The sequence below is a fragment of the Physella acuta genome, unplaced genomic scaffold (assembly GCF_028476545.2).
Source record: "Physella acuta isolate Inbredline_101_S28 unplaced genomic scaffold, ASM2847654v3 ptg000243l, whole genome shotgun sequence".
NCBI lineage: Eukaryota > Metazoa > Mollusca > Gastropoda > Physidae > Physella > Physella acuta.
In genome coordinates this window covers 200723-225791 of record NW_026731762.1, presented here as the reverse complement: position 1 = coordinate 225791, position 25069 = coordinate 200723, and the positions used below count along the sequence as shown (strand labels likewise).

Here is a 25069-nt window from a genome sequence, read left to right as displayed (position 1 = left end):
AACCACTCTTGAAATAAACTAGTTTTAAAGATATATTTAAAATGGGGCATTGGTACTCACTTAGACGAGATAGTTCTTTTTCATTTTGGGAAGAGTTCAAGACAGTTTTTTATAAATACACACTAACTTTTAGTTATTGAAACTTGGGGGTTTTACTTTGTTTACCTGAACTTAATGTTTGTGTGATCTGGAAACATGTGTTTTTGTTTCTCCCTTGTCCCTCCAGGACACAGATCCAGAGAATAGCTGCCCTAGACTCCAGCTGGGCACACCTGGGCAACGGTCTCAACGCCCACAACCACCCGGCGTGGCTGCAGCTCTATCTGAGTGTGTGTAAGCTGTTGGACATGTGTGTTGTCCTGCCGGCTGACCAAGTGCCTCAGTTCCAGCTGTAAGTGATGGGTGGGGGGGGGGGGGAGACGTTAGATTGTTGTATGGGTGGTGGACGGGAGACATCAGATTGTTGTATGGGTGGGGGACGGGAGACGTCAGATTGTTGTATGGGTGGGGGACGGGAGACATCAGATTGTATGGGTGGGGGAGACATTAGATTGTTGTATGGGTGGGGGACGGGGGACGTCAGATTGTTGTATGGGTGGTGGACGGGAGACGTCAGATTGTTGTATGGGTGGTGGACGGGAGACGTCAGATTGTTGTATGGGTGGGGGACGGGAGACATCAGATTGTTGTATGGGTGGGGGACGGGAGACATCAGATTGTTGTATGGGTGGGGGACGGGAGACGTCAGATTGTTGTATGGGTGGGGGACGGGAGACATCAGATTGTTGTATGGGTGGGGGACGGGAGACATCAGATTGTTGTATGGGTGGGGGACGGGAGACATCAGATTGTTGTATGGGTGGGGGACGGGAGACGTCAGATTGTTGTATGGGTGGGGGACGGGAGACGTCAGATTGTTGTATGGGTTGGGGATGGGAGACGTCAGATTGTTGTATGGGTGGGGGAGACATTAGATTGTTGTATGGGTGGGGGACTGGAGACGTCAGATTGTTGTATGGGTGGGGGACGGGAGTCGTCAGATTGTTGTATGGGTGGTGGACGGGAGACGTCAGATTGTTGGATGGGTGGGGGACAGGAGACATCAGATTGTTGTATGGGTGGGGGACGGGAGACGTCAGATTGTTGGATGGGTGGGGGACGGGAGACATCAGATTGTTGGATGGGTGGGGGACGGGAGACATCAGATTGTTGTATGTGTGGGGGACGGGAGACATCAGATTGTTGTATGGGTGGGGGACGGGAGACGTCAGATTGTTGTATGGGTGGGGGACGGGAGACGTCAGATTGTTGTATGGGTGGGGGAGACATTAGATTGTTGTATGGGTGGGGGACGGGAGACGTCAGATTGTTGTATGGGTGGGGGACGGGAGACGTCAGATTGTTGTATGGGTGGGGGACGGGAGACGTCAGATTGTTGTATGGGTGGGGGACGGGAGACGTCAGATTGTTGTATGGGTGGGGGACGGGAGTCGTCAGATTGTTGTATGGGTGGTGGACGGGAGACGTCAGATTGTTGGATGGGTGGGGGACAGGAGACATCAGATTGTTGTATGGGTGGGGGACGGGAGACGTCAGATTGTTGGATGGGTGGGGGACGGGAGACATCAGATTGTTGGATGGGTGGGGGACGGGAGACATCAGATTGTTGTATGTGTGGGGGACGGGAGACATCAGATTGTTGTATGGGTGGGGGACGGGAGACGTCAGATTGTTGTATGGGTGGGGGACGGGAGACGTCAGATTGTTGTATGGGTGGGGGAGACATTAGATTGTTGTATGGGTGGGGGACGGGAGACGTCAGATTGTTGTATGGGTGGGGGACGGGAGACGTCAGATTGTTGTATGGGTGGGGGACGGGAGACGTCAGATTGTTGTATGGGTGGGGGAGACATTAGATTGTTGTATGGGTGGGGGACGGGAGACGTCAGATTGTTGTATGGGTGGGGGACGGGAGACGTCAGATTGTTGTATGGGTGGGGGACGGGAGACGTCAGATTGTTGTATGGGTGGGGGAGACATTAGATTGTTGTATGGGTGGGGGACGGGAGATGTCAGATTGTTGTATGGGTGGGGGACGGGGGACGTCAGATTGTTGTATGGGTGGGGGACGGGAGACGTCAGATTGTTGTATGGGTGGGGGACGGGAGACGTCAGATTGTTGTATGGGTGGGGGACGGGAGACGTCAGATTGTTGTATGGGTGGGGGACGGGAGACGTCAGATTGTTGTATGGGTGGGGGACGGGAGACGTCAGATTGTTGTATGGGTGGGGGAGACATTAGATTGTTGTATGGGTGGGGGACGGGAGACGTCAGATTGTTGTATGGGTGGGGGACGGGAGACATCAGATTGTTGTATGGGAGGGGTATGGGAGTAAACATCAGATTGCTTTATTGGTAGACAGGAAATATCAGATTGTTGTATGGGTAGACAGGAATATTGTTATGAGTCCTTAAACTTATAATGTTGTTACTGAGTCCTAAAGAACATTTTTTCCTTGTAGCTACCGCTGGGCATTTGTTGGGACAGCTGGGGAAGATGAGTACCAGACACTTGAAGAAAGTAAAGACTTCACCAGGCGGCCCAGCTCTCTCTTTACTCCACACATCATCAGACTGTCTCGGCTCCTCAACAACAAGGTCAGTCTCAGACTTGTATTGTTGGCTCCTTCAGTGTCAGACTTGTATTGTTGGCTCCTTAACTGGTTTAACTCCCCCCATGAATCAAGCTGTGGTTTAACTCCCCCATAAATCAAACTGTGGTTTAACTCCCCAATAAATCAAGCTGTGGTTTAACTCCCCAATAAATCAAGCTGTGGTTTAACTCCCCAATAAATCAAACTGGTTTAACTCCCCAATAAATCAAGCTGTGGTTTAACTCCCCAATAAATAAAACTGTGGTTTAACTCCCCAATAAATCAAGCTGTGGTTTAACTCCCCAATAAATCAAGCTGTGGTTTAACTCCCCCAATGAATCAAGCTGTGGTTTAACTCCCCAATGAATCAAGCTGTGGTTTAACCCCCAATGAATCAAGCTGTGGTTTAACTCCCCCAATAAATCAAGCTGTGGTTTAACTCCCCAATAAATCAAGCTGTGGTTTAACTCCCCCAATGAATCAAGCTGTGGTTTAACTCCCCAATGAATCAAGCTGTGGTTTAACCCCCAATGAATCAAGCTGTGGTTTAACTCCCCCAATAAATCAAGCTGTGGTTTAACTCCCCAATAAATCTGGTTTAACTCCCCCAATGAATCAAACTGTGGTTTAACTCCCCAATGAATCAAGCTGTGGTTTAACTCCCCCAATAAATCAAGCTGTGGTTTAACTCCCCAATAAATCTGGTTTAACTCCCCCAATGAATCAAACTGTGGTTTAACTCCCCAATGAATCAAGCTGTGGTTTAACTCCCCCAATGAATCAAGTTGTGGTTTAACTCCCCAATGAATCAAGCTGTGGTTTAACTCCCCCAATGAATCAAGTTGTGGTTTAACTCCCCGATGAATCAAGCTGTGGTTTAACCCCCAATGAATCAAGCTGTGGTTTAACTCCCCAATGAATCAAGCTGTTGTTTAACTCCCCAATGAATCAAGTTGTGGTTTAACTCCCCAATGAATCAAGTTGTGGTTTAACTCCCCCAATAAATCAAGCTGTGGTTTAACTCCCCAATAAATCAAGCTGTGGTTTAACTTCCCAATAAATCAAGCTGTGGTTTAACTCCCCCAATGAATCTGGTTTAACTCCGCAGGTTGAGAAAGAACCCAAGCTGATCAAGTCTGATCTGGGTCGGCCACTGTTGACCCTCCCCCAGCTGCGCTCCCTGACTGAGCTCCAGTCCTTCTTCTACACGTTGTGCCACAGCACTGAGATCCACCACAGCAGCCACAAGCCAGCACCCAGAGAGGTCAGAAGCACCACGGACAGGTTCCTGGGCCATGTCAAGAGCAAGGCGGAGGAGAATGCTATGCCCAATAGAGAGTACATTGAACACCTGTTAGAATACGACTTCTTGGAGCCTTTTGTCTAGATGTTTGTGTGGAAACAAAGCTAAAGAACTTAATCTTGTAGTTAGTTCTTTCATTGATGGATCCAGATAAGTTTTGATAAGAAAGCTAAAGAACTTGATGTTGTAGTTAGTTCTTTCATTGATGGATCCAGATAAGTTATGATAAGAAAGCTAAAGAACTTGATGTTTTAGTTAGTTCTTTCATTGATGGCTCCAGATAAGTTACCCCAGCTACACATAAGTAAAAGAATTAATGAATATTATTCTGTGTTTGTGACACGATGCAGATTTTCTCTTAAAGAATGGACTCAGTAAGTTTTCTCTGTACCACTGATGCCAAACATCTCATTGTCCAACTATACAGATAAATTGTGGGTCAGAGAGAATAGAGATGGGACAACATGTACATAATTTTTTTGTTTTTTTAAATTCTATTAAAGCTCAGTTTTTGCTATTAATAGATTGATTCCTTTTTCTTGACAAGTGGTTTCAGTTGTCTTTTAAAAGTTGTTTTAATTTTATTTTTTTTTTTTTACTATTGAACGATACCCTTGTGAACGGAATTAAGACAGATTTTTTTCATTTATTTTTTTTTAAATAATATAATTGAAAATTCTCCTTGAATGAGTGTGTTTTGTTTTCCTGCCGTGGGTTTTGTTCAGTGTGTTAGTGGTAACTTATTAGCAAGTTGTAGAAGGGAAAGGGTTAGGTGTTTATATTTTGAAAAACTGTGTACAATAAAACAAAGCTGTGATTTTTAATGCTTGACTTTGCTGTGAACAATTTTATTTTTAAATTTATTTTTTTTCCCCTAAATTTATTTATTTGTTGTTTGTAAAATTGAAATTCAATTCATTCCTTTTACACAACCACTTTGAGACAGGTTATACTTCACTATTAGACATGTAGAAAATGTACAAGTAATCAAGGTATTTACCCCCTTGCTGTTGTAATACCACGTTTACACTTGCGACATGTATACTATAAATTTCTAGAAAAAAAACTTAACAATAAGTGAGTAGGCTCCCCTATTATCTTAGGCCCTATAGCGAATTTTTTTTTTTTAGACATGTATAGTATACATGTCGCAAGTGTAAATGCGGTATAATAATCTGACCAAAGCAATAATTCCATTTTGGTGTAAGCCAGAAGATTTTACACCTGTAGTCCAAGTTCTACACATTTGTATGAAATATTCACTGAGGTTGTTTTTACACTCTCATTAAGCATTTCCCATCAAGAAAGTATTGAAACTGGTGCAATATTTTACCAATTTTGACATGTTGAGGGTCTTTATATTTCATTAGATTTTTAATAAAATTAAAGATGAAATATTTGAACCACATGCTTTATCTACTCCTTCTGGAGCATTTTTTTGGCAGAAAAATGTGCCCTAGTCAACACTAAATGTTATGCTAAATATCTCCTAGAATTGGTGACTTTGAACTAAATATTTCCTAGAATTGGTGACTTTGAACTAAATATTTCCTACAATTGGTGACTTTGAACTAAATATTTCCTACAATTGGTGACTGTGAACTAAACATTTCCTAATATCTGTGAATTTAATTTAAATCTGTTTGAAATAAGAAATAAAGAACTAATCACTGTGCATATCATAATTTATTTTTACTCTCTGCTGTGCTTCCAAATACTTGTAGCTTTGCTTATCATAGTGAAATATCTCTATAAAAACTAAATCCAATGATGGCTGTTTATTTATTGCTCAGACTAAAATGTACTTACCAGGTGTACTATGTAAGTATTCAAATCAATTTGTTTCAGTTAAACTAAAGTTTCATTTAGCAGTAAGTTCATCAATGGACTTTAAAATGCAGCAACACTTTGGGAAAAAATTCATCTTCCATTCAGCTGTTCTCTTAATGATACATTTGGTTTAACTATTGATCTATTTTTATTTACTTTTTTTTAAATTAGTTTTTTGCATAATTTGATTGATTTCTAACATCTTTGCATTTTGTTTGGGGTGAATAAAAAGTGTTGTTTTTTTTCCTTTATAGGATTTATGTTTAGCCTGATACCACCTTAAGCCTCTGTAACCCTAGACCAAAATGTGAATAGTTTTTAAAAAATTTCTAACTAAATTATTTTCATATAAAAAATGTACTAATTTTTTTCACCTGTAATAACAGACCAAATTAGAAATGTATCTGGTCATTCTGTTAGCTACTAAGCTTCACCATATACACTTTTTTAAAAAGTTGATTTAAATTCTTGTATAATTATGCTAACTATATATAAAAATGATGCCATGTTTAACTGCATTTGACATGTTTTTCAACTAAAGACATATATATATATAAATTTATTAAGGTTAAATAAACCCTATCTTATTTTACCTTTAATTTTTTTGTGCTGGGTTAAATAAAATCATGAGATCACTTATTGAAAATGTGTTTTTTCTATGCCTAAAAACGCCTTATGATTTTGTTTTTCTTTTTATAAATATAAGAATGAGACTTAAAAATTATCAGGCTGTGCTTTGGCCCTTGATCTGACTGCTAGCTACAAACTGTCAAGTCGGCTATAGCAATATGAGCAGCTTTCAATAAAAAACCTTGAGCATCCAACCTGATGCAGTAGCAATTATCTACTGTGACATTTCTGGACAACATGCCAAAAATTCATGCACTAATTAATTAAACAATTATTGGAGAACTCATCCAGTTTTCTCAATTCATGATTCACTTTATTGAAAAATAAAAAATTATACATGCCAACAAAGATACAGTTATAGTTAGTCAAGTCAATATTTATACTTCATGACTAGCAGTATAACTGCATTTGAACAGTAATGTAGTTTATAAAATATACATAATCTTGGTAATTGAACAAAATCAGAATCATTCTAATCAACAGAATAAGTTCTCATTCACTTAAGACAAATGAAAATCAACAGATTTGTTAATAGTCTAGCATTGTATAATCAATTTTAGTTTTATAAGAAAAAATATTAATTAAATATTACGTAATTATTACCACAGTAATTAAGTGCGGCTCAACAACATGAAGTCAAATTGAGAAGTGAGGTGGTACAAAATAATAACATAAGTATGAGATGTTAAAACCCTACTTCCAACAGAAAAATATGAGAGTGCCTTTGTGTAACAATCAGCAACTGAATGCTGTACAGAAAATAAACAGAGCATAAGCTAACTTTAAAAATGTATTGCTTGTATGTAAGTTATTAAGTAAACTGTGAGCTTCATTGAGAAAAATAGAAAATTATCCATTAATTGTGTAAGTTAACTTACAATTAGTGTAGATGTGAATTCAATACACTGTCATTGTTATATTGAACTTTTAACCAAAAAAATATTTGGATTAAATTGATACTTCAAATAGATATATTCAAAAATACTTTAAATGCAATAACTATTATTGCTAAGATGTGCATTAAAGACATATTTGACAACAAGCTTATTAAATGAAACAACACTAATATTTTGATTTCATTTTTTCACCAACAAAAAAAAAACAATATATTGATATCAGTCGATAGTCTTTACAAATATTTTCCAGAAAAACTTTTTGAAACACAGGAACTTGGGGTACAGGAGCAAAAAAAAATAACCTGCAATCTAATTGCCAACAGATTTTACACTTAATGTATCCATTAAACATTTTTTTTTTTAAATAGTTTTAGTGTGCTGAGTTAGAAAATAAGCTGTGGTTTAAGTGTGACAACATCATTAGGCTTCGCTGAGAAAAATGGTGTCCATTTAGCACTTTATGATTAACACTGTTATTCTCTAATTTAGGTACAAAAGAAATAATGGGTCCGTCATCCAGAACAAATATACCAATGAATAAATAAAAATGTATTATAAATTATTTTTTAAAACTAGTATCAATTTAAAGAAGCGGACAAGTAACAGTTCATAAATATACCAATACCAGAAGTTGAACAAGATAAATACTTGTAGTCATTTTGTTTTTATATTATAAAATGATTCACAAAAAACACATTCTAAATGACGTACAGTTTAACAAATAGCTCAAACATTTAATTATAATTCTTCATCTGAACTTCAAAGACATCTGTGGTTTAGAAAAGACGTCTTCTACCCTTTAAAAAAAACAGTGTGGGTCTTTGAACATCAGGCTATAGACAGCAGCAGCCCTTGCTACGAGGCTTTGCCCACTAACACATCACACTACATATCATTTCATCAGTTCAATTTTTATGTCAGACAAAGTGAAGGCTGAGACCAAACCGGTGAATCAATCAATGTCATGAGCAGGTTCATATCTTTTCACTTACTTCTAAGCTTTGCTGTAGTTTTGGTCAATCAAAATAGTGATTATTAACAGTTACATGTAAGCAAAGCTATAAGAAGCAAAGTGTTAAATTCTTGGACAAATGGAAATCTTAATGGGAATTAAAATTATATTAGTTATGAAAGTTGAGACTAATAAACTAGGAAAATCATTGAGAACTGCAACTATCTAACTCTTATGTATATTTATTGACAGATTCACTGTCAGCCTGCGTGAGGAGGGTCCCATCACCTCAAGACAAAACTACCACTTGAATACAACTTGAGTTGTCTCCACCACAATTTTATATACTCTACTAATATTCTTCGACACAAAAATTACTTTCAAAACTTTCTATATCATGCTAAAGCTAAAATTCATAGTGCTGCATAACATAGATGGTTACAGTTAAAGAGATAAGATATCCAACAAGAAGAGTGCAATATTATATTATAAAAAGGTAAACAACACAAAAACATCAACCCTGATATAATTCCTTCTATACCTCACGGCTACTTAATTTAAATCACATTAATAAAATAAAATATGCTAGCCATTGTTCTAATGATATGCTAAAAAAAATTTCTTGTTATAACTTTAGTTGAATCCTTTTACTAATTCAATAGTGCTTTTTTTCATGTGAATTCCATTTCACTGCATAAAACTTAATAACATATTTTAGCTTTTTGCTGTGATATTAATTTTAATAAAACATAATGTGTAAAAATACTTAAATAGAATGAAATAGGATATATCGGCTTCTGGACTAGTTTTTGTATTTTTTTTTTTACAAAACCTGAATTATAAAATAAAGAACATGATAAAACAAAAATGACATAGTAATGAATAGTTGAAGGAATCAAGCCTCAACTTACAGAGGAAACATAAACCTGCCATTGGAAGGTTAAATAAATAAAAAATTGGAACATTTTGGTGCAAGATGCCACCTTGAGTCAAGCTTTTAAAAATGTTTTAATGAGAAGATTCAAACCAAAATGTAAAAATTGAATTAAATGATTAAGGAAAAATGTCTCTTCACCAAACCAAAACCCAAAAGCAAAACACCTAAATTTTACAAGAAAGTTTGGATTTTATTTACACCTACTTTTTTAGTAAAAACCCTTAATGATAGAACAGACTTACTTATTCCTGTAAAAAACTCAATGTTTTAAATTTGTCTAAACTCACTAAGTGAACAGAAAGTGCCAGCAAGAAACAAGATAGTTGATACCATGTTTTCATACACGCAGGAAGACAATCTCAAAAATAATAACAAAATCTGTGCAAGAATCAAGAGCAAACACTGACCATAATGATGAGCAAACAACTCCAGTTATGACACAATTGATCCAACTGTCACTCTTGCATAAACTTGTATGTGGATCTCATTCTTTCACACATGTCTTACTACTCATCTGTTCTTACAATTTAATTTATATATACAATCAGTTCAGGCTAAAATCACAGATTGTTCAGATTTTTTTATAAAAATTATCCTGTAACAAAGCAGAAGCAATAATGACAATTATAAAAATGAACATCTTATAAAATGCCATGAATTTTTTACTTTGCATACATCGTTGTATTATTTTCACATAAATTCAATAAACTACAAAAACTACTACAACTTTCATGTAATAAATGCCATTAAAGTCATCTTTCTAAGTCCTACAGTATTATTCAGCATTGCCCTGTGTAAAGGCATACAATGTGATAATATTGAGGCTTTATTCCTGCATGATACAAGGTTAAATTCTGTAACTCTGATATTAGCTACAATTTTTTTTTTTGCTTTTGTAATCTAAAACTATAAGTACATTATGCATTTATTTATATTGCTGAAACTAAAAACTAGGTGATCTTTTTTCTAATACTTGTACGGAAATTTCAAGAGATTCAAACATATCTGCTATCAAGGTCTTAAAACATAAAATCCTATCATACAAGAAGTAAGACTCGCAAGATTTTATATAGATGCAGGATTTACTCCTTTTACAGGAAGGGGGTGAGCTTCAGTGTTAAATACCCATTTATCTAACGGTATTAATGAATCATCAGAAAATATGAGGTACAAGTATTTGAGAGTTTCAGCCAGGAAGAAGCTCTGCTGCACATCATCCTGCTGGGGGTTTATCTGATATACATCCTTGATTCCTGTATAACCTCCTTCCACACGACAATTCTTCTCCAGTGCCTGAAATACACAAAATAAAACTGTCATATGAACCACTCTTTGTTTGTAAACATGACATTAACATACCTTGTTTATTGAGGGTGTTCAGTTTTTACAAAGAAAATTGTTAAGTAGAGACACAAAAAGCCCTGAAGAATAATCAAGTTCCCTACTCTGGGCTATGAGACAGCAATATTGGATGGTAGGGTTTGTATATGAGACCAACAATTTCTGAAGGATATCTGAATCATGCTAAAGAAAGGAAAGTCAGTCGGCCATATCCCTTCATATGCCAAGGTCTCTACAATCTACTTCATCTGCCCCATAGATTGCCGGGTCTGAAAGGTTAACTTTACTTAAGCTGGGCCAAATAAATTCATCCCAAATGCCATTTACTTCAAATACATTGCTTAACCTTTACAGCCCAAGGCATGATTTTATATTTCCTGGTTCTCTGTCCCTGTATTGTCGCATACAATTATATTCTTTAATTCTGTTCCCACATTACTAATCCAGTAAATCTCCTCAAACAAAACCATCTGAGATTTGGATACAAGGCAAATCTCTGGCACTGAAGATTGATGATAAAAAAATATCCAGGGCTGAAGGAATATATTACAACAAATAAGTCACAACTGTGTTAAAAGTTAGTGAAAAAAATTATAATGAAAGTGTGCTGTTACCTGAACCATTTCCCAGGCCCAGTCTCTGTATTTTTTATCCTTTGTTAATCTCCACATGTAGAACCAGCCCTCAATAACTTCAGGCCGCAGAATGTAGTATTTCTCATTTTGTCTGATGGCTTTAGCCTCTGTGTCACCTTCAAACCTGAATGACTCTGGTCCTAAGCCAGTTGCTGCAAGTTTTAAAATTTAGACCATTAGAAATATCTTTATTGGCTAAGACAAATGTTTGGTGAGCAGCCATTCAAAAAATAACCAAATTTAATTTATTTCTATTCACGGATGTATTTGTCTATTTACAAAACTTTTTCAATTAAAATATCTGAGAATGTAAAAGTTTGTGAGTGTATTAAACCTGCTTCTATAGTTAAGTTATGTAGTATGGTAAATTCACAAACACTGGAGATTCTATGTGCTATTTCTGTTCATTCAAAGGTGGCAGCAAATTGTAATGGTTAATGTTTTGTCAAAGGAGGATAAGAGGTTTGGGTCTACATTTATTGATTTAGAAATCTGGAATCACAGTTGATACATAAGTGAATTAGATTAATTATTTATAGTTCAAACCCACTAAGTCAACCACTGTGTTTCCATCTGCATGCCAATTACACACATGTCCAATATCTGTAATAAGCCAGTAAAAAGCTGCTATCCTGATATTCAGCTAATCAATGTGTGACCTCACTCAGAAATAAACATGCAGACTTTCCAAAGTGACATACAAAAATTGAAGGAAAGATAAGCTCACCTGTGCGTGTGTAAGATTCATGACAGGTGTTGGCTAGGTCAGCCCCCATCTTGATATATTTTTCTTTATCAGCTGAACCTTCGGCTCCCATGGCAACCATTCCAGCTACACAAAAAAAAATTTTTTTTAATTTATTTGATTTAACTAAAACCAATTTTTTAATATTTTTTAGCTATTAGTATAAACCTGTGTAATATTTTACCTGAGAAACAAGCCAAATGGTCCATCTTGTGCTCTAATCTGCCAGATCTGTATTCAGCAAAATAAGTCAAACCAGACTTAGATGTCACTAGAAGCTTTTCATAGAAGTTCTGAGGAGAACAAGCATATTTTTAAAATCTTGAACAATTTACATATTATTTATAGAAGATATAACTTGCACAAATAAATGAAACACAGGAAAATGTCTCATGTCTTCTAAGGAGATGTGTGATTTACCTTCATTGCATCGTCATACATTTGTCTAGCTTCTGTGTCTTGTTTGTTTGATAGAAGCCACTCCTTGAGTAAATATTCATAGAAACTGTCCCCTAAAGCTCCCATACTAACATGTACTGAAAAATATTATTGTCATATTAGACAAAATGTATTGAAGCTTCAACATTGTGTACAACTGCAAACATATAACCTAATGTTTCAGTCATAGAAATTCACTAAACCAACTTCATTAGTTTTGAATTGGTGAAGCACATAGTTGAAATTACAGTAGTTAGAGAGGGTATATATTCATTAACAAGCAGTGTTCTTGCATCACAATTTAGCTATTATAGGTCAATTACTTCTAAGTAACAGTACTCCACAGTGATAAGAAATAAGTAACAACACAAAACGTGCTAAACATAAAGCTCTTGACATACTTTGTCCCCATTTTCCAGTTTTAGGATTGATATAATTTGGATAATATCCATCAGGTTTTTCCACACTTTTAAGAAAGTCTCGGATTTTCATCACCTGTCAAATAGATTTCTAACATAAAGTCATAGTCATTGTTGTATATAGTATAGACAACAATGTAATGATATTCTATCCAACTCGACTACAGCCATTGAGAAAATATGTCACAAAATGCAAACCTCAGCCTGAACAACAACCAATCCATGAAGACTGATTGTTGTGTGCTCACCTTTTCTCTGTAAATGTCTTCCTTAGTTACACTGGAAAGATAGTCAAACTCAAGATGAAGAGATCCTACTTCAGACAAAATAGAACAGCCACCTGAAGCCCAACCATAGTTCCGAGATGAGCCCCTAAAACAAAGAAATAAATTTTTAAATACAGAATGTGGGGTTTTTTTTAAAGTTAAGGTCAGACAATAAAATGAATTCTTCACCAGAGTGAGGGGAAAAATGTATTACAGAGAGTAATTTATATAAAAAAGGAAGACATACGTTTTTAAGTTAACTATGGCATAGGGCAGCCCCGTAGGAGTACCAAAAGCGGGAAGCAATTTGTCAGCAATGAACTTTGCTTTATTCTTGAACATCTAAAAGGAATGTTTTTTTCAATTAGTAATTCAGTGCTGACTACAAATTACTGCAGTTATAATTACTTTAATCTTTAAAAAAGAATTATACATAACAGACCAATAAATTGGTCAAATATTAAATTAGTTTAACAAACAAGTAGTTCAGCACTTTGGAAAGTTAGCAAAAATAATTAAATCTTTAAGACAATTTGTAATAAAGTAAAAGTGTAGCCTCACCTGATCTCCAGTGAGTGCATAGGCAGAGAGGAGTCCACCAACAAACCTTATGTTGGTCTCAAACACTGACAACTCGGCTGGCTGAAAAAGTAACAAAACACACACAAAAATAATTAGCTCTACAAGGGTATTGCGTATCAAAACATTTATAGCACTAGAAAGGGTAGGACTGCCTTATGTTTTATGAAAACACTCAATGCTCCAACACAAGTATCCAAGTTTAAGCCACAACTTTGTTTCAGATATGCTGCTTTTACAAATACACTAGTATATTGTTTGAAATGTTGACCAATTTGAATTGTCTACACTAATGACTGGCTAACACACTGCTTAGCAACATACTTCATACATTTATTTTGTACCTGGTCAAAGTTAAGATTCTGGGCTATCCAGTCTCTGGCCTTTTTGTATTCCTCATCCATTTCCATGATATATAACGTATCAACGGCATCTACAATTGTAGCCCCAAATGAAGCCGCACCAAAAATGCTTCCACTGTGAGCTGTTTTAGAGATTGGTCTGTGCTCATTAGCTCCCCAACCATACTTCTCATAGCCCTGCCAAGCGTGCTGCATCATCTGCAATGTCAAATTGTAAATGCATCACTAGTTTAATACATTAAACAAACAAAATTGAATAAAAAAATAGACAGTGCAGGTTTATTTTTTAAATAAAACTGCTTTGATTAATTTCCAACAGGTGTCATCAGGAATGTTGTATGAGAAACAATCAATAACTATAGCTTTGTTCATATCTCACTTATACAGATGAAATATACTTTGATTTGAAATAGACTAATATTAATTCAACCCTCTCACGATTAACAAAAATTTTGTATAGAAACTTAATTTAAGCTTCAGTCAAAAGCTAACATGTTATAATTTATTTTATAAGATAGATTTTATATTTCAAGCTCCAACCTCGAATAATAAATACACTAATTATTAAACGAATAATAGAAACAACAGTTATATTATTAATTAAATCTATTGCCAAAAGCTAATTAATAATGCATTGCAAGCGACAAAACACATCGGACAACCATCTTTATTTTAAAGCGAAATGAGGCTCGAGACTGCTGACCTTTGCCCTGACCCATGACCTAAGCTCAAAGTTGAAGAAATTGGATATAGCAAAAATTACTACTTCTGGTAAACGAAAATTAAACAAAATTTCACAGAAGGCAGAGAATTAGATCTTTTACTTACATGTGAAATTTCATTTATCTATCTGAAATAGTACTCAAGTTATAGGCTTTGAAAAATTCAAAGTAGAAAAAGTTCCACTTCCGGTTATCGGAAATCGCTCTAAAGTTGATACGGATCTACGATTTTGATATATTACTTATATATGAAATTTCATCATCCTAGCTGTAAATGTACTCAAGTTATCGTGTTTACAGACACACACACAGACATATGGACAAGATTGCAAAACCATGGTTTTTCAGACTCAGGGAGGTGTAAAACGAGATTTGCAAAAATCTCGATTTTTTTTTTGCACAATTACAAGACTTTCTCTATACTTCGTATATACGAGAAAGTAAAAAGGATTCAGTATTTTTTGGCCATCCCATTGAGAATCTATTTATACAATCGGGTCTTGGTAAAATGTGAGAGGCGAAACATGAAATGGGGAGGCGGTATAAAGCGAGACATACCTGCGGAATCAAGGTTAATAGCGAGACACAATTTGCCAGACGTTTTTATTTAAAATAATTTTTTTTTTAGATGTGCGACGAAGAAAAGATATAAACTAAACATGTCTATCACAAGTGTTGTATGCTTATTTGATTTATTTTTCTCTTTATCTAGAATCAGGGTCTAGATCTCGGTTTGTTTTTAAGATATTAAAAAATGCCTAAAGGTCATTGCTCCCATTTTCCATGGAGGGGTTACTGAGTTCAGATTAGTTTAGATAGCAGGAGGCCCAGACCATTCGCCATAGCATAAACATTGCTATCTGAATCGTCAAAGACGTCACTTTTTCCTTAAACCGACTAATATGAGAAACTTTCTTGGGGTCACTGTAACTTCATAAGGAGAATAAAGCATATGTTATAAAATTGAGCATATGTTATAAAATTGATAGTTACCACACTTAATTTTCCACAAACTAAGCATAAGAAAAATATAGGCCTACTTGGTGTCATAAGGGCTACTAATTTATTGACTTTATTAGGAACAATCTCTCCAAGAGGTTTATTGTACACAGATTAATTCAGGTCACTGTTTTACCAAAACAGAAAAAAAATATTGATAGCAGCTCTCGAATTTTAACTGTTGTTAAAAATTTTAATGAGTCCACCATTATTGAGTAATTGCGAGGCATCGCTCACAATCTGCCTTTTTAAAGTTATAATAAAGATAAAAGTTTTTTTCTAATGTTTGTTTTGTATTTTTATATTAATTTTGTTTCTCATCATTTTTGGTTTTTCCTTATATAAACCTCAATTGGGGGGGTTTTTGTCCAGGGGGTTTATATCGCGGGGGGTTTTGTCCAGGGGGTTTATGTCGCAGGGGGGTTTATGTCCAGGGGGTTTTTGACCGGACACCCCAATACATTGGAATTCAGGTGTGGTAAATTTTTTGCCGATAACAGCACAATTTACCCACTTGAGGCAAACTTATAAATTATTGGGTGGGGCTAAAATGCGAGACTAATTTTTATGTGACAGGCTGCTTTCGCATCTTCCTCACAATTAATCACCTCCGATTTTACCATAAATCCATAAATGACGTCACGCTTTTTACCTCCCCCACCCTCCCCTCCGTTACAAAAAGCCAGCCCACCCCCCCCCTAAACAGATGTCAAACCTCAGCCTACAACCCCCCCTCAAAATTGTAGTTGAATTTTTTTTTTAAACATCAATATTTTTCTAAAATCTTGTCTGAACTCTATCAAAATAGAGTATATTAAAAAATTCATATTACAATTTATTAAAACCGTTTTCTAAAACCTGAAATAACGTCTAATTTGTTTTCTAACATTGCTTTTTCATAATGCAAAAGTGTGACCTCGCCGCACCATCTGAACCCCCCCCCCTCCCCCTCATCACACACCGTCACAAAATTACAGACCCCCCTTCCCCCTACGAGTCTGACGTCATTTATGGACGACCCCATTGCAGATAAACTGAATTAGATTTAGATCTAGATCTAAATGGCTAGTCTATATAGTATATAAAAACTGGAAATGTCAAGTTTGAGCCAAACATCAAACAGGCTTAGCCGCTTAACTGTTTAACAAGAGACACTGGCCTACCTCTTTAACTTTATCTCGTTTTTCTTTTGCATCTGGATCAGTAGGTTCACCACCCCTAGCTCCAGGATGCCCTTCATGATCTTTATTAATTTTCTTTGCATCTTCCAGTTTTCTTTTCATTTCTTCTTCTTTTTGCTTCTTTTTTTCCAACTGAATTGTTTCTTTTAATTTTTCAGCTTCATCTTTGTTGATATTATTTTGACTTGACAATGCATTGTTCATTTTTTGTTGTTCCCATGCTTCATAGATTTTTGACTGCAGATTCTTTTTGTCATTACCGTTCTTCCCAAGTTCATAAGTCTCTTTTCCAATGGGCACCCCATCAGGACCTGTTCGAACTTCGGGAACAAAAATTACTTCAGCTTTATGAATTGTATTTCGCACATCATCCAAAGAGACCTTTTCTTGCATATTAGGTAAAAACATGAAAGCACACAGACAAACTATAGTGAATGTCATAAACACCAACAAAATTATATACTTTTCCCGCAATCGTAATGTTTTACGGCCTTGCGGGATTGGAACACCATTTACATAACGCTGATAAAGAGGCAGCGTCGTTGGTCCTTTGGCTGCCATGATGTCGCTATGTTATGATGATACGATTCTGCAGCGAATAAATAATGTGAAACGATAGGTCAGAAATAAAGGCATCTATTTTTATCCCGATTGATGTGGCAGTCACGTGACACTAATTTTCAAATCACGTGACAGTTTTTCTGTGCGATGGTCTTCCTTGTTTTTACTTTTAGACCACGATCTTCCATCGTTAGCCCAGGCCTAGAGTAGAGGTCAAGATCCAGTATTCTGTATCATTCCCCCCCCCCTTCTTTTCCTCAATCGACAAACATTCCTTCGGTCTGAGCATGCGCATGAAGGTAAACAGAGTTCAACATGGCCATTGAGTTGAGGGGCAAGCGACCTATCATCAGCTGACAGATGTATTACTAGAACTAGCTCTAGATTCTAGATGTAGATGGCAAAAGATGGTGTTTACTAGATCTAGTCTAGTCATATATTTAGACTAGCTCTAGTATTATAATTATAAATATTACTATTAATTAGTCATTAGATTATTGACTACAGAGATCTATTCTATTCTATTGCTGTTAATGTCTCTTCTTACACTTACTTACACTCTCTCTCTTACTATTATGATACTATTATCACTCTTACTCGAGTCAATATTCAATAACTTATTTATGCTTAGAAATGTTTAAATATAGGCTACTAAAAAATAAATGACACTAAATAAATTAGTTTAAATTACTAAATGTAGAGTTGGCTAAATACACATAGTAAATAATTAGTATTAATTAGAATATTTATTAGTAACTATTATTAGGCCTAGGCTTATTTAATAATATTTAATTCTTTTTTTAGGGCCTATAAAAAAGTAATGGACACAAGCGAGAAAAGTCTCAAAGGTATTTGAGAGGTGTATAAATTAATTTAAAATTCTTGCACGGCGTAGTTACAATTAATATGGTTATAAAATCCTGTCTGTCTGGTTTTTTTCGGACTTTACTAAAGATTGGACGTATTTGATGTTTTTAATATTTTCGGTAACTAAATAAAAATTAAAAAAAAAGCAAAAACAATTTGGTTTTCACGTGTAATGGCGACATAAACAATGGCATCCTGCTATTGGATAGGCCGACAAAAATTTTATTGTACACATTGTAAGCTAAAAATAGAAAACTAGGTCATGGGGTTTTTAATTTGCATTGTTATTTAAAAACTTGATCTGCAAAGTTTTGTAAACAAATAGTTATCGATCACTAAGTTACTGTACAGCCAATCAATATTTGTCTTACGAAAGTGAAACATCCGGTTATAACTTAGGCTTGATGAAAATAAATAGAAATGTAGCCTTAAACTCAACAAATTATTTTCTAGTTCTCTGGATTTGCAACTTTTATAGCATTTATTCTAAAAATATAAAATTTCTAAATTAATTTTAGGCTTAAGTTTTTATTTTTTATTTTTTTTTACGGTCTAAATCTAAAAAGCACGTTTTTATTCCATGACAACAACACTATGAAAGGAATCTCGTCAACTCGCTTGTCTCCATTGAATAGGCCTAGCCCTAGAAAAAGACTAGGTCCTAGATCTTCTAGATCTAAGTAATTTCAAATTTCTAGTAGATCTACTAGATCTAGATATCTAAGTCTAAATATCTAGATCTAATAATTTTTACAATCAATTTAAATAAATATTAAATACCCAGGCTACATTTTACTTTTACATGAATGTAATAAATAATAATGATTAGGCCCCCTAATTATACACAATTAGATTCAAAATTAAAAGAATAGGTCAATAGTAATATAGTGTGGTCAGTTCTAGCCCAGCCAACTTTATTAATATTAATCCTTAACTTCAGTGATGTACCCATTCAAGTTGATTAAAGCTGAAATGCATTCCTGCTCTCGAACACACTATCCATAGTATTTTTAGTAGTAGTATAGTAGCAGTTAAGGTCATGTTGAATATGACATATAGGGCCTACTCAAATTTAGTCATTCGTTGTCAATTAGATTTTAGATTGCAAATCTTTTAAAATAATTAAAATATTAGGCCTAAATACATTCCAAATAGCCCACTCACAAAGCAATAACATCCTTTTATGTCAACTCAGACTAACTCAATACAAAATCTGCATGTCTTTTAGCCTATATCCTGTAATTTTTAAATATTTATACCCTAGCCCTAACTGTGATACAGCCAGAATAAATGTTGATACATAACTGTTACTCACAATTGTATAAAAACCTTAAATATGAAATAGTGTAAATACCAAAGTACTTTGATACCTATAAGCCTAACTATAATCATAATTACCAACATGTATACAAGCTACCGCTAGCCTGAACTGGAATAATATTAGAAAAAAACTCGCATTTCAGTCTCTTTTTTTTTTTTAAATATTTCATTAAGGAAATATTTTGACTAAATTTCTCATATGGAAATGTAAAAATAAGGTTATTGTTAATTTTCAAGGCGCTCTAAGATGTATTTTTATTGACTAGTTATAGAATCATAGTTGTGTATCCAACCTGTTATTGGCCTGTTAAAAATGCACATAGGGCCTGTTTCTATACTTTTTTTTTTTGTTTTAAAAGACTTGACCTGACAGGGATAGTAAAATGCCTAAAAGTCACGATATTCAGTCATCTTGTTTAAATCGGGATCATCATATTATTGAGTCAAAAGGAGCTGAGCTGAATAGGTGAAAAAACATTTTAAACTTGGACTACAAAATTTGAACTACACCATTTTTAATTATTTGTTTATATCTATATATATTCATCATAATTTAGTACCTAAATAGTAATAAATACAAAGTAGGGTCTTAAAATTTTGAACTGCATCTTTTCTGCAAACAAGTGTAATTGTTGATTTTTTTTTTTCACCTGAAAATTTTTTGTGAATTACCGGTACATGGGAGTTTAGAAATTATTACGCTTTATATTTATGCTATAGCAACTGCCTCCAAACCATTTTTCAAGTTTGTTTAGAACTGAAAAATGAATTGAATCAGAAGTTATTATGCATACTAATCTGTTAAGTATTTGATTAAAATTACTTTAAATTTAATAAAATGTTTACATATTTTTTTAAATTTCTCTTCAGGGTCAGTGTTGGTCGAAGCAATTCTGCTCCGCAAGCACAAAATAGAGCTACCAAGATCAATTCCAAGCCAATGATTCATTCCCCGTTAGACGTTTCACCAAAATCGCCACAAACCAATGGAAGCAAAAACTTGCCCATCTTATCTGATGGTATCATTCATGTGAACCACAACCAGGCAGCCCAGGCAGCTGCTACTGTCTTATCATCCCACGAACTTTACACCAACAGCTCTTCACCTCACACATCTTCCACACCACTGTGTGACTCTCATCACTCACCTTCATCTACAAAACGCTACTACCAGGAATCTGAGTCAATGTTTAACCTTGAACCCCAGCCAGATGATGTGTGGCAAAGAAGAGACAAATTTGCTTCATCACTCGGTCACTCCGTAGAAACAGATTCCCCCACTAGGAGGAAAACCAACTTAGTCAATAATAACACCAAAGAAAGCCAAATAATAAACTCACAATACAATATGGCATCAGATGAAACTACACCTGAATTAATCAAAGTTACCATAGACTCAGAAATTGCTGTAAATGGAAACGCAGATGAAAAGTTAAGTCATTCACTAAGGTAAACTATGCTCTATACCTAAATATGTTTAGTTCAGTATATAAACTCAATTTCTAAATAGTTTCTAGTTGTTTTTTTTTTTAAGAAATGACAATATACTTGTTTCAGACTTTGATGGTGCATGGTTTACACTTCTTTCATTTTCTTTTCTAGTGATACAGAGCAGATTGATAATGAAATGAGGAAACACACACAGCGCTATCCCTTTAGGCAAGCACAGTCAGTCATTCTACCCAGTGAGATGGAGAGGAGATTGTCTTTGGCGCACGTCAAAGAAAAGGGATATGCAAGACTTGAAGAGGAGTTAATGAAAGCTCAAAAGGTTTGTTGTTGGCCCTAACAGCTTGTGCCTGTACTGATGATTTCCATAATCTGTTTGATGTGAGGCTTAGAAGCCAATACTAGTTTGTAAGTTGTTTCAGGTATAAACATTTGGTTTGTGGTGATCTCTGTGGTTTTTCTTTTTATCATGTCATTCAAAAGGACATTTTTACCATAACTATTAAACAACTTTTCCAGGCTTTAGAAATGAAAGATGAAGAAGTGGATGAGCTGAGAGGAATCAGAGAAAGGCTAATGAAAGAAGTCAGTGACTTCACTGCTTCACTATTTGAGGTGAGCTTTTAAGTTAGTAAAATATGTAATGACTACTCACCAGTCTCCATTTAATTTACCTATCTTTAAAGCAAATTTTTATGTTATTTCTAAAGTAGGATTTTAAGCTGCATGTTCTAAACAGGTGAAGAGAGTTATGCTATATTTGTAATCCCATTATACCTATTATACATAATTGTTTAAAGGGCATAAGTTATTGAAATCTATTATAGGCTATGCTCTTTTTAATTAACTTGTCAATACTTTTTTAAACACTAGGAAGTGAATTCTCAACTTAATACTGCTGCCCTTAGTGAACAACAAGCAAGAAGACAACTACAAGAAGCAAACACCCAGGTAACCTTTTCATTATATGCTTTTTATTTTATATTGCTATGCCAGTATTGTTATATTTATCTGAAAGTTACTCCATTTCCGAGTGCAGTTGTCTTTGTAATATTGAATGATTAATGATTAGATAGTAAGAAATTTTTTTTTAGATAATGCATGTTATAAAAAACGAAGTAGCTTCCCTTTGTTTAGAAATGTGTTTGTAAAGTAAACTGAAAGTGGGGGCTTAGGAGGGAATGAGTTAAGTCATCTCACTATGAATATCTTCATGTCAACAAGAATCTGTGCTGATTTTGAAGCGGCAAAAAAATTTACTATTAGCCAGTGATGCTCTGTTTTCCTATCTGTATTTTATTGTATTTCAACTGCTGTGATCATGCACATTTTTTATTTCTCACAAATAATTTGGTCATTTTCAGTAACTGCGTAGATTTGAAATTAAATTTATTTTTGGGATGGTGTGGTTGAGTGCTTGACTGTCAATCCAAAAATAACTATTAGTTCAGTTCCTACAATTTAAATATCTCTGTTTTGTTTATGTAATGTTTAATTTATACACCAGACTAAACAATAATTTGTTTTCTAGATTGAGGTGTTATCCGCTGAAGTGGCAGCTCTGAAGGACTTGGTGCTTACGTCAACTCCAAGCAGTCCAAATAAGCATCTACATCCTCAAATTGATACACCAAAGAAAGAAAAGGGGGGTAAACCATTTTGGAAAACACATAGGAGATCTACAAGCCACCACCAGTTTACCAAGGAGTCCAGGGAAAAGGCTGAAGCCACCCAGCATCATTCACAATTAAAAGAGGTAAGAAAAAAACCACTCTTTTTTTATATCTACATTTCCCCCTGATTAGAACTGTATTAAAATCTCAAAACTTTTGTCTCAAGATGGACACTGTAGTATTTGATGAGTTTTCAAGATGGAGATTACAGCCAACTATGGAGTTTGTTGGCCAGTTTTTTACAAGGGTACAGCAGGAGGATATCCAGCCATGTCTCAATTTTAAAAACACTAAGGTCAGTTAAAGATTTTTTTATTCTACGTTATCCAATGTGCTGTTGTTGTTTAGAGAAATATTCATACACTAAAGAACTATGTGTTCTTTCATTTGTTGCCTAAAATTATTTTTTTTACAGATTTGAAAATATATACAATCAACAAATTTAATAAAGGTTTTTTTTTTTAATTTTGTTTCTTTGATATAGCTTGCAGATAAAATTTTAGAAAGTGTTAAAGGCAACACATTATCTATAGAACCTATTCCTGGTGATCATTCTTATCCAAGGTATGTTACACAATTAAAGCTGATTTGGCACTGCACTTTGTTTTCCAGCTGAGTTTTTATGTATGTTCACCTTGTTCCCACTTGGCATTACCAAAAGCACCTTTTGAGATTTCTGTCTAATATACCTGGTCACATCTTAATACTTTAAGTTGCATGTACTTTTACTAGTCACATTTATATTTCTGAATGTTCTTATCTATTTTCTTAAACAGCTGGTTTTGTTTTAAATTGTAACTAACCTATAGGTGATAAAAACAATTTATTTAAAATATTTGATGAAATTCCAATGCAAATCTGAGTATCTAGCATATGTTAAGGAAACTTTATAAAGATGGAAGGAAAGGCTCAGAATGGGTAGGGGGATGATTAGTATTGTATTTTTTTGCTTCCTGATTTTTTTATAATTGATTTTATATTTTCATTTTATAATGCTATTGAACAATTGTATTTCAAATATTTTTAACTTCTCTGAACAACTTAACTATTTATCTTCACTAGAAAGTGTTGCCTTTCTGAAACCCATAAGCTGTGCAACTATAAAATAAAGTTTGAGGGAGATGATGAATGGTATTCAATATCCCAGATGTCACGAAACAGGGTATGTTGTCATTTTACTTGGTATTTCTTTTAGTGCTTAACTGGTGAGTAATATTTAGCTCTTTGTTTCACATTGACATAGGCAGGTGATAAGTGCACCTGGATCCTGAGCTAGTCTTTCTATTTGTCCCTTTTTACCTATAGATGTATAATGCTGTTTAAAAAAATCTAAAAGCTTGTTTGTTTCTACACACAGATAGCAGCAGTTTGTGATTTTTTCTCATATCTCCGTTACATTGTGCAAGGTTTGGTCAAGTGTTCAGGTAAGTTTGTTTTAACATGCATCATATGCATTTATTTAGAAAAAGCAATTGAAGCACTGACCTTTTTTTTTTACTACATCTTAGTTTTAGGTCATTTTTATGTTAATAAAAACACTATTCGTTACTTTCATCAGTACTTTTTTCTTTGTTTATAATTATATTTAGTTTTATTTGAATTAAAAAAGCATTTTTAATATTTTTTTTCTAATGTTGTTAAATTTCTCAGCAACCCTACCATAATTCCCTTGATCTTCTGGTACACTTTCAGATAAAGACATGTATGCTGAACTTGTAAGGCTCAGAGAACAAATGGCCATGGCCAGGCTTGGTCTAATCTAATCTCATCAAATCTCTCATGCGCCCCCTCTTGTTGAATCTACTGTGCCAGTTGAGACATTACTAATGATATTAACTCAAGATTTTTTCATGCTTGTAACATCATGTACTGTCATTGGAAGTTCATATTTAGTTTGTATAGTCATACAAATCTGCATTGTATGCTAGCAAACAACTAACATTACAGCAAGAAGTCATTTTTCTATGCTATTACTTTTAACTATTTATTTTAATACTTTAACAACCTTTCAGTGAATGATTAGCAAAGTTCTAATATTAGCTTATATATATATATATATATATATTGTATGTTTTCCACAAGGTGTTGGAATTACATTTTTTATATTTAGCTCAACCTTTCTAATTGAAATGGAATAGGGTGTTTGTTAAAACTATTTTTTTTAAATATAAACTTGTCATTTTAATAAAAAAAATAAAATGTATTTTGATACATACACAGCTGATAAAAGCCATGTGAATAATTTTTAAGAGAATAGAACTCTACCTTTCTCATTGTCTTTTATTAATGCATTGACAATGTTGGACCTT

General features: G+C 34.7%; 3 protein-coding genes across 7 annotated transcripts in view; 2 read left to right on the top strand and 1 right to left on the bottom strand.

Moving 5' to 3' along the window:
- LOC131938412 (protein dopey-1) overlaps positions 1-6425 on the top strand; it is a 38138-nt gene extending 31713 nt beyond the window's left edge. The window contains exons 30-32 of the mRNA XM_059296426.1: positions 227-391; positions 2524-2659; positions 3764-6425. Coding sequence (XP_059152409.1) covers positions 227-391; positions 2524-2659; positions 3764-4042 — 580 coding nt within the window. The 3' untranslated portion in view covers positions 4043-6425. The remainder of the gene's footprint in view (positions 1-226; positions 392-2523; positions 2660-3763) is intronic.
- A 270-nt stretch (positions 6426-6695) lies between these two features.
- On the bottom strand, positions 6696-17489 carry LOC131938410 (mannosyl-oligosaccharide 1,2-alpha-mannosidase IA). Its single transcript, XM_059296418.1, has 11 exons — positions 16873-17489; positions 13971-14186; positions 13609-13689; positions 13295-13389; positions 13030-13153; positions 12764-12857; positions 12345-12460; positions 12109-12217; positions 11907-12011; positions 11159-11331; positions 6696-10496 (listed from the first exon to the last, which is right to left on the bottom strand). Exons 1-11 carry the CDS (start codon positions 17449-17451, stop codon positions 10269-10271), a joined length of 1920 nt encoding a protein of 639 aa, XP_059152401.1. The 5' UTR covers positions 17452-17489; the 3' UTR covers positions 6696-10268.
- A 107-nt stretch (positions 17490-17596) lies between these two features.
- Positions 17597-24807, top strand: LOC131938411 (guanine nucleotide exchange factor for Rab-3A). Of its 5 annotated transcripts, none has more exons than XM_059296421.1 (12): positions 17597-17750; positions 19998-20104; positions 20509-21087; positions 21241-21409; positions 21607-21702; positions 21961-22038; positions 22619-22843; positions 22927-23055; positions 23245-23324; positions 23823-23922; positions 24118-24184; positions 24453-24807. In XM_059296421.1, the coding sequence occupies exons 2-12, from the start codon at positions 20022-20024 to the stop codon at positions 24521-24523; spliced, it is 1677 nt and encodes a 558-aa protein (XP_059152404.1). In that variant the 5' UTR covers positions 17597-17750; positions 19998-20021; the 3' UTR covers positions 24524-24807. The 5 variants fall into 5 exon arrangements, with proteins under 5 accessions (XP_059152404.1, XP_059152407.1, XP_059152402.1 ...); XM_059296419.1 differs by lacking the exon at positions 17597-17750 and adding an exon at positions 17759-17813; XM_059296422.1 differs by lacking the exon at positions 17597-17750 and adding an exon at positions 17887-17905.
- Positions 24808-25069: the final 262 nt, after the last annotated feature.

What these genes read in the sequence shown, in the direction of transcription:
- LOC131938411 (XM_059296421.1), top strand. Translation starts at nt 20,022, where the DNA reads ATGCCTAAAAGTCACGATATTCAGTCATCTTGTTTAAATCGGGATCAT. An exon ending in AGTTAATGAAAGCTCAAAAG is followed by an intron (nt 21,410 to 21,606) that starts GTTTGTTGTTGG and finishes CAACTTTTCCAG; the next exon opens with GCTTTAGAAATGAAAGATGA. An exon ending in CCCAGATGTCACGAAACAGG is followed by an intron (nt 23,923 to 24,117) that starts GTATGTTGTCAT and finishes TTCTACACACAG; the next exon opens with ATAGCAGCAGTTTGTGATTT.
- LOC131938410 (XM_059296418.1), bottom strand. Translation starts at nt 17,451, where the DNA reads ATGGCAGCCAAAGGACCAACGACGCTGCCTCTTTATCAGCGTTATGTA. An exon ending in TGTATGACGATGCAATGAAG is followed by an intron (nt 12,218 to 12,344) that starts GTAAATCACACA and finishes TGTTCTCCTCAG; the next exon opens with AACTTCTATGAAAAGCTTCT. An exon ending in GGGCCTGGGAAATGGTTCAG is followed by an intron (nt 10,497 to 11,158) that starts GTAACAGCACAC and finishes TGTGTATTTCAG; the next exon opens with GCACTGGAGAAGAATTGTCG.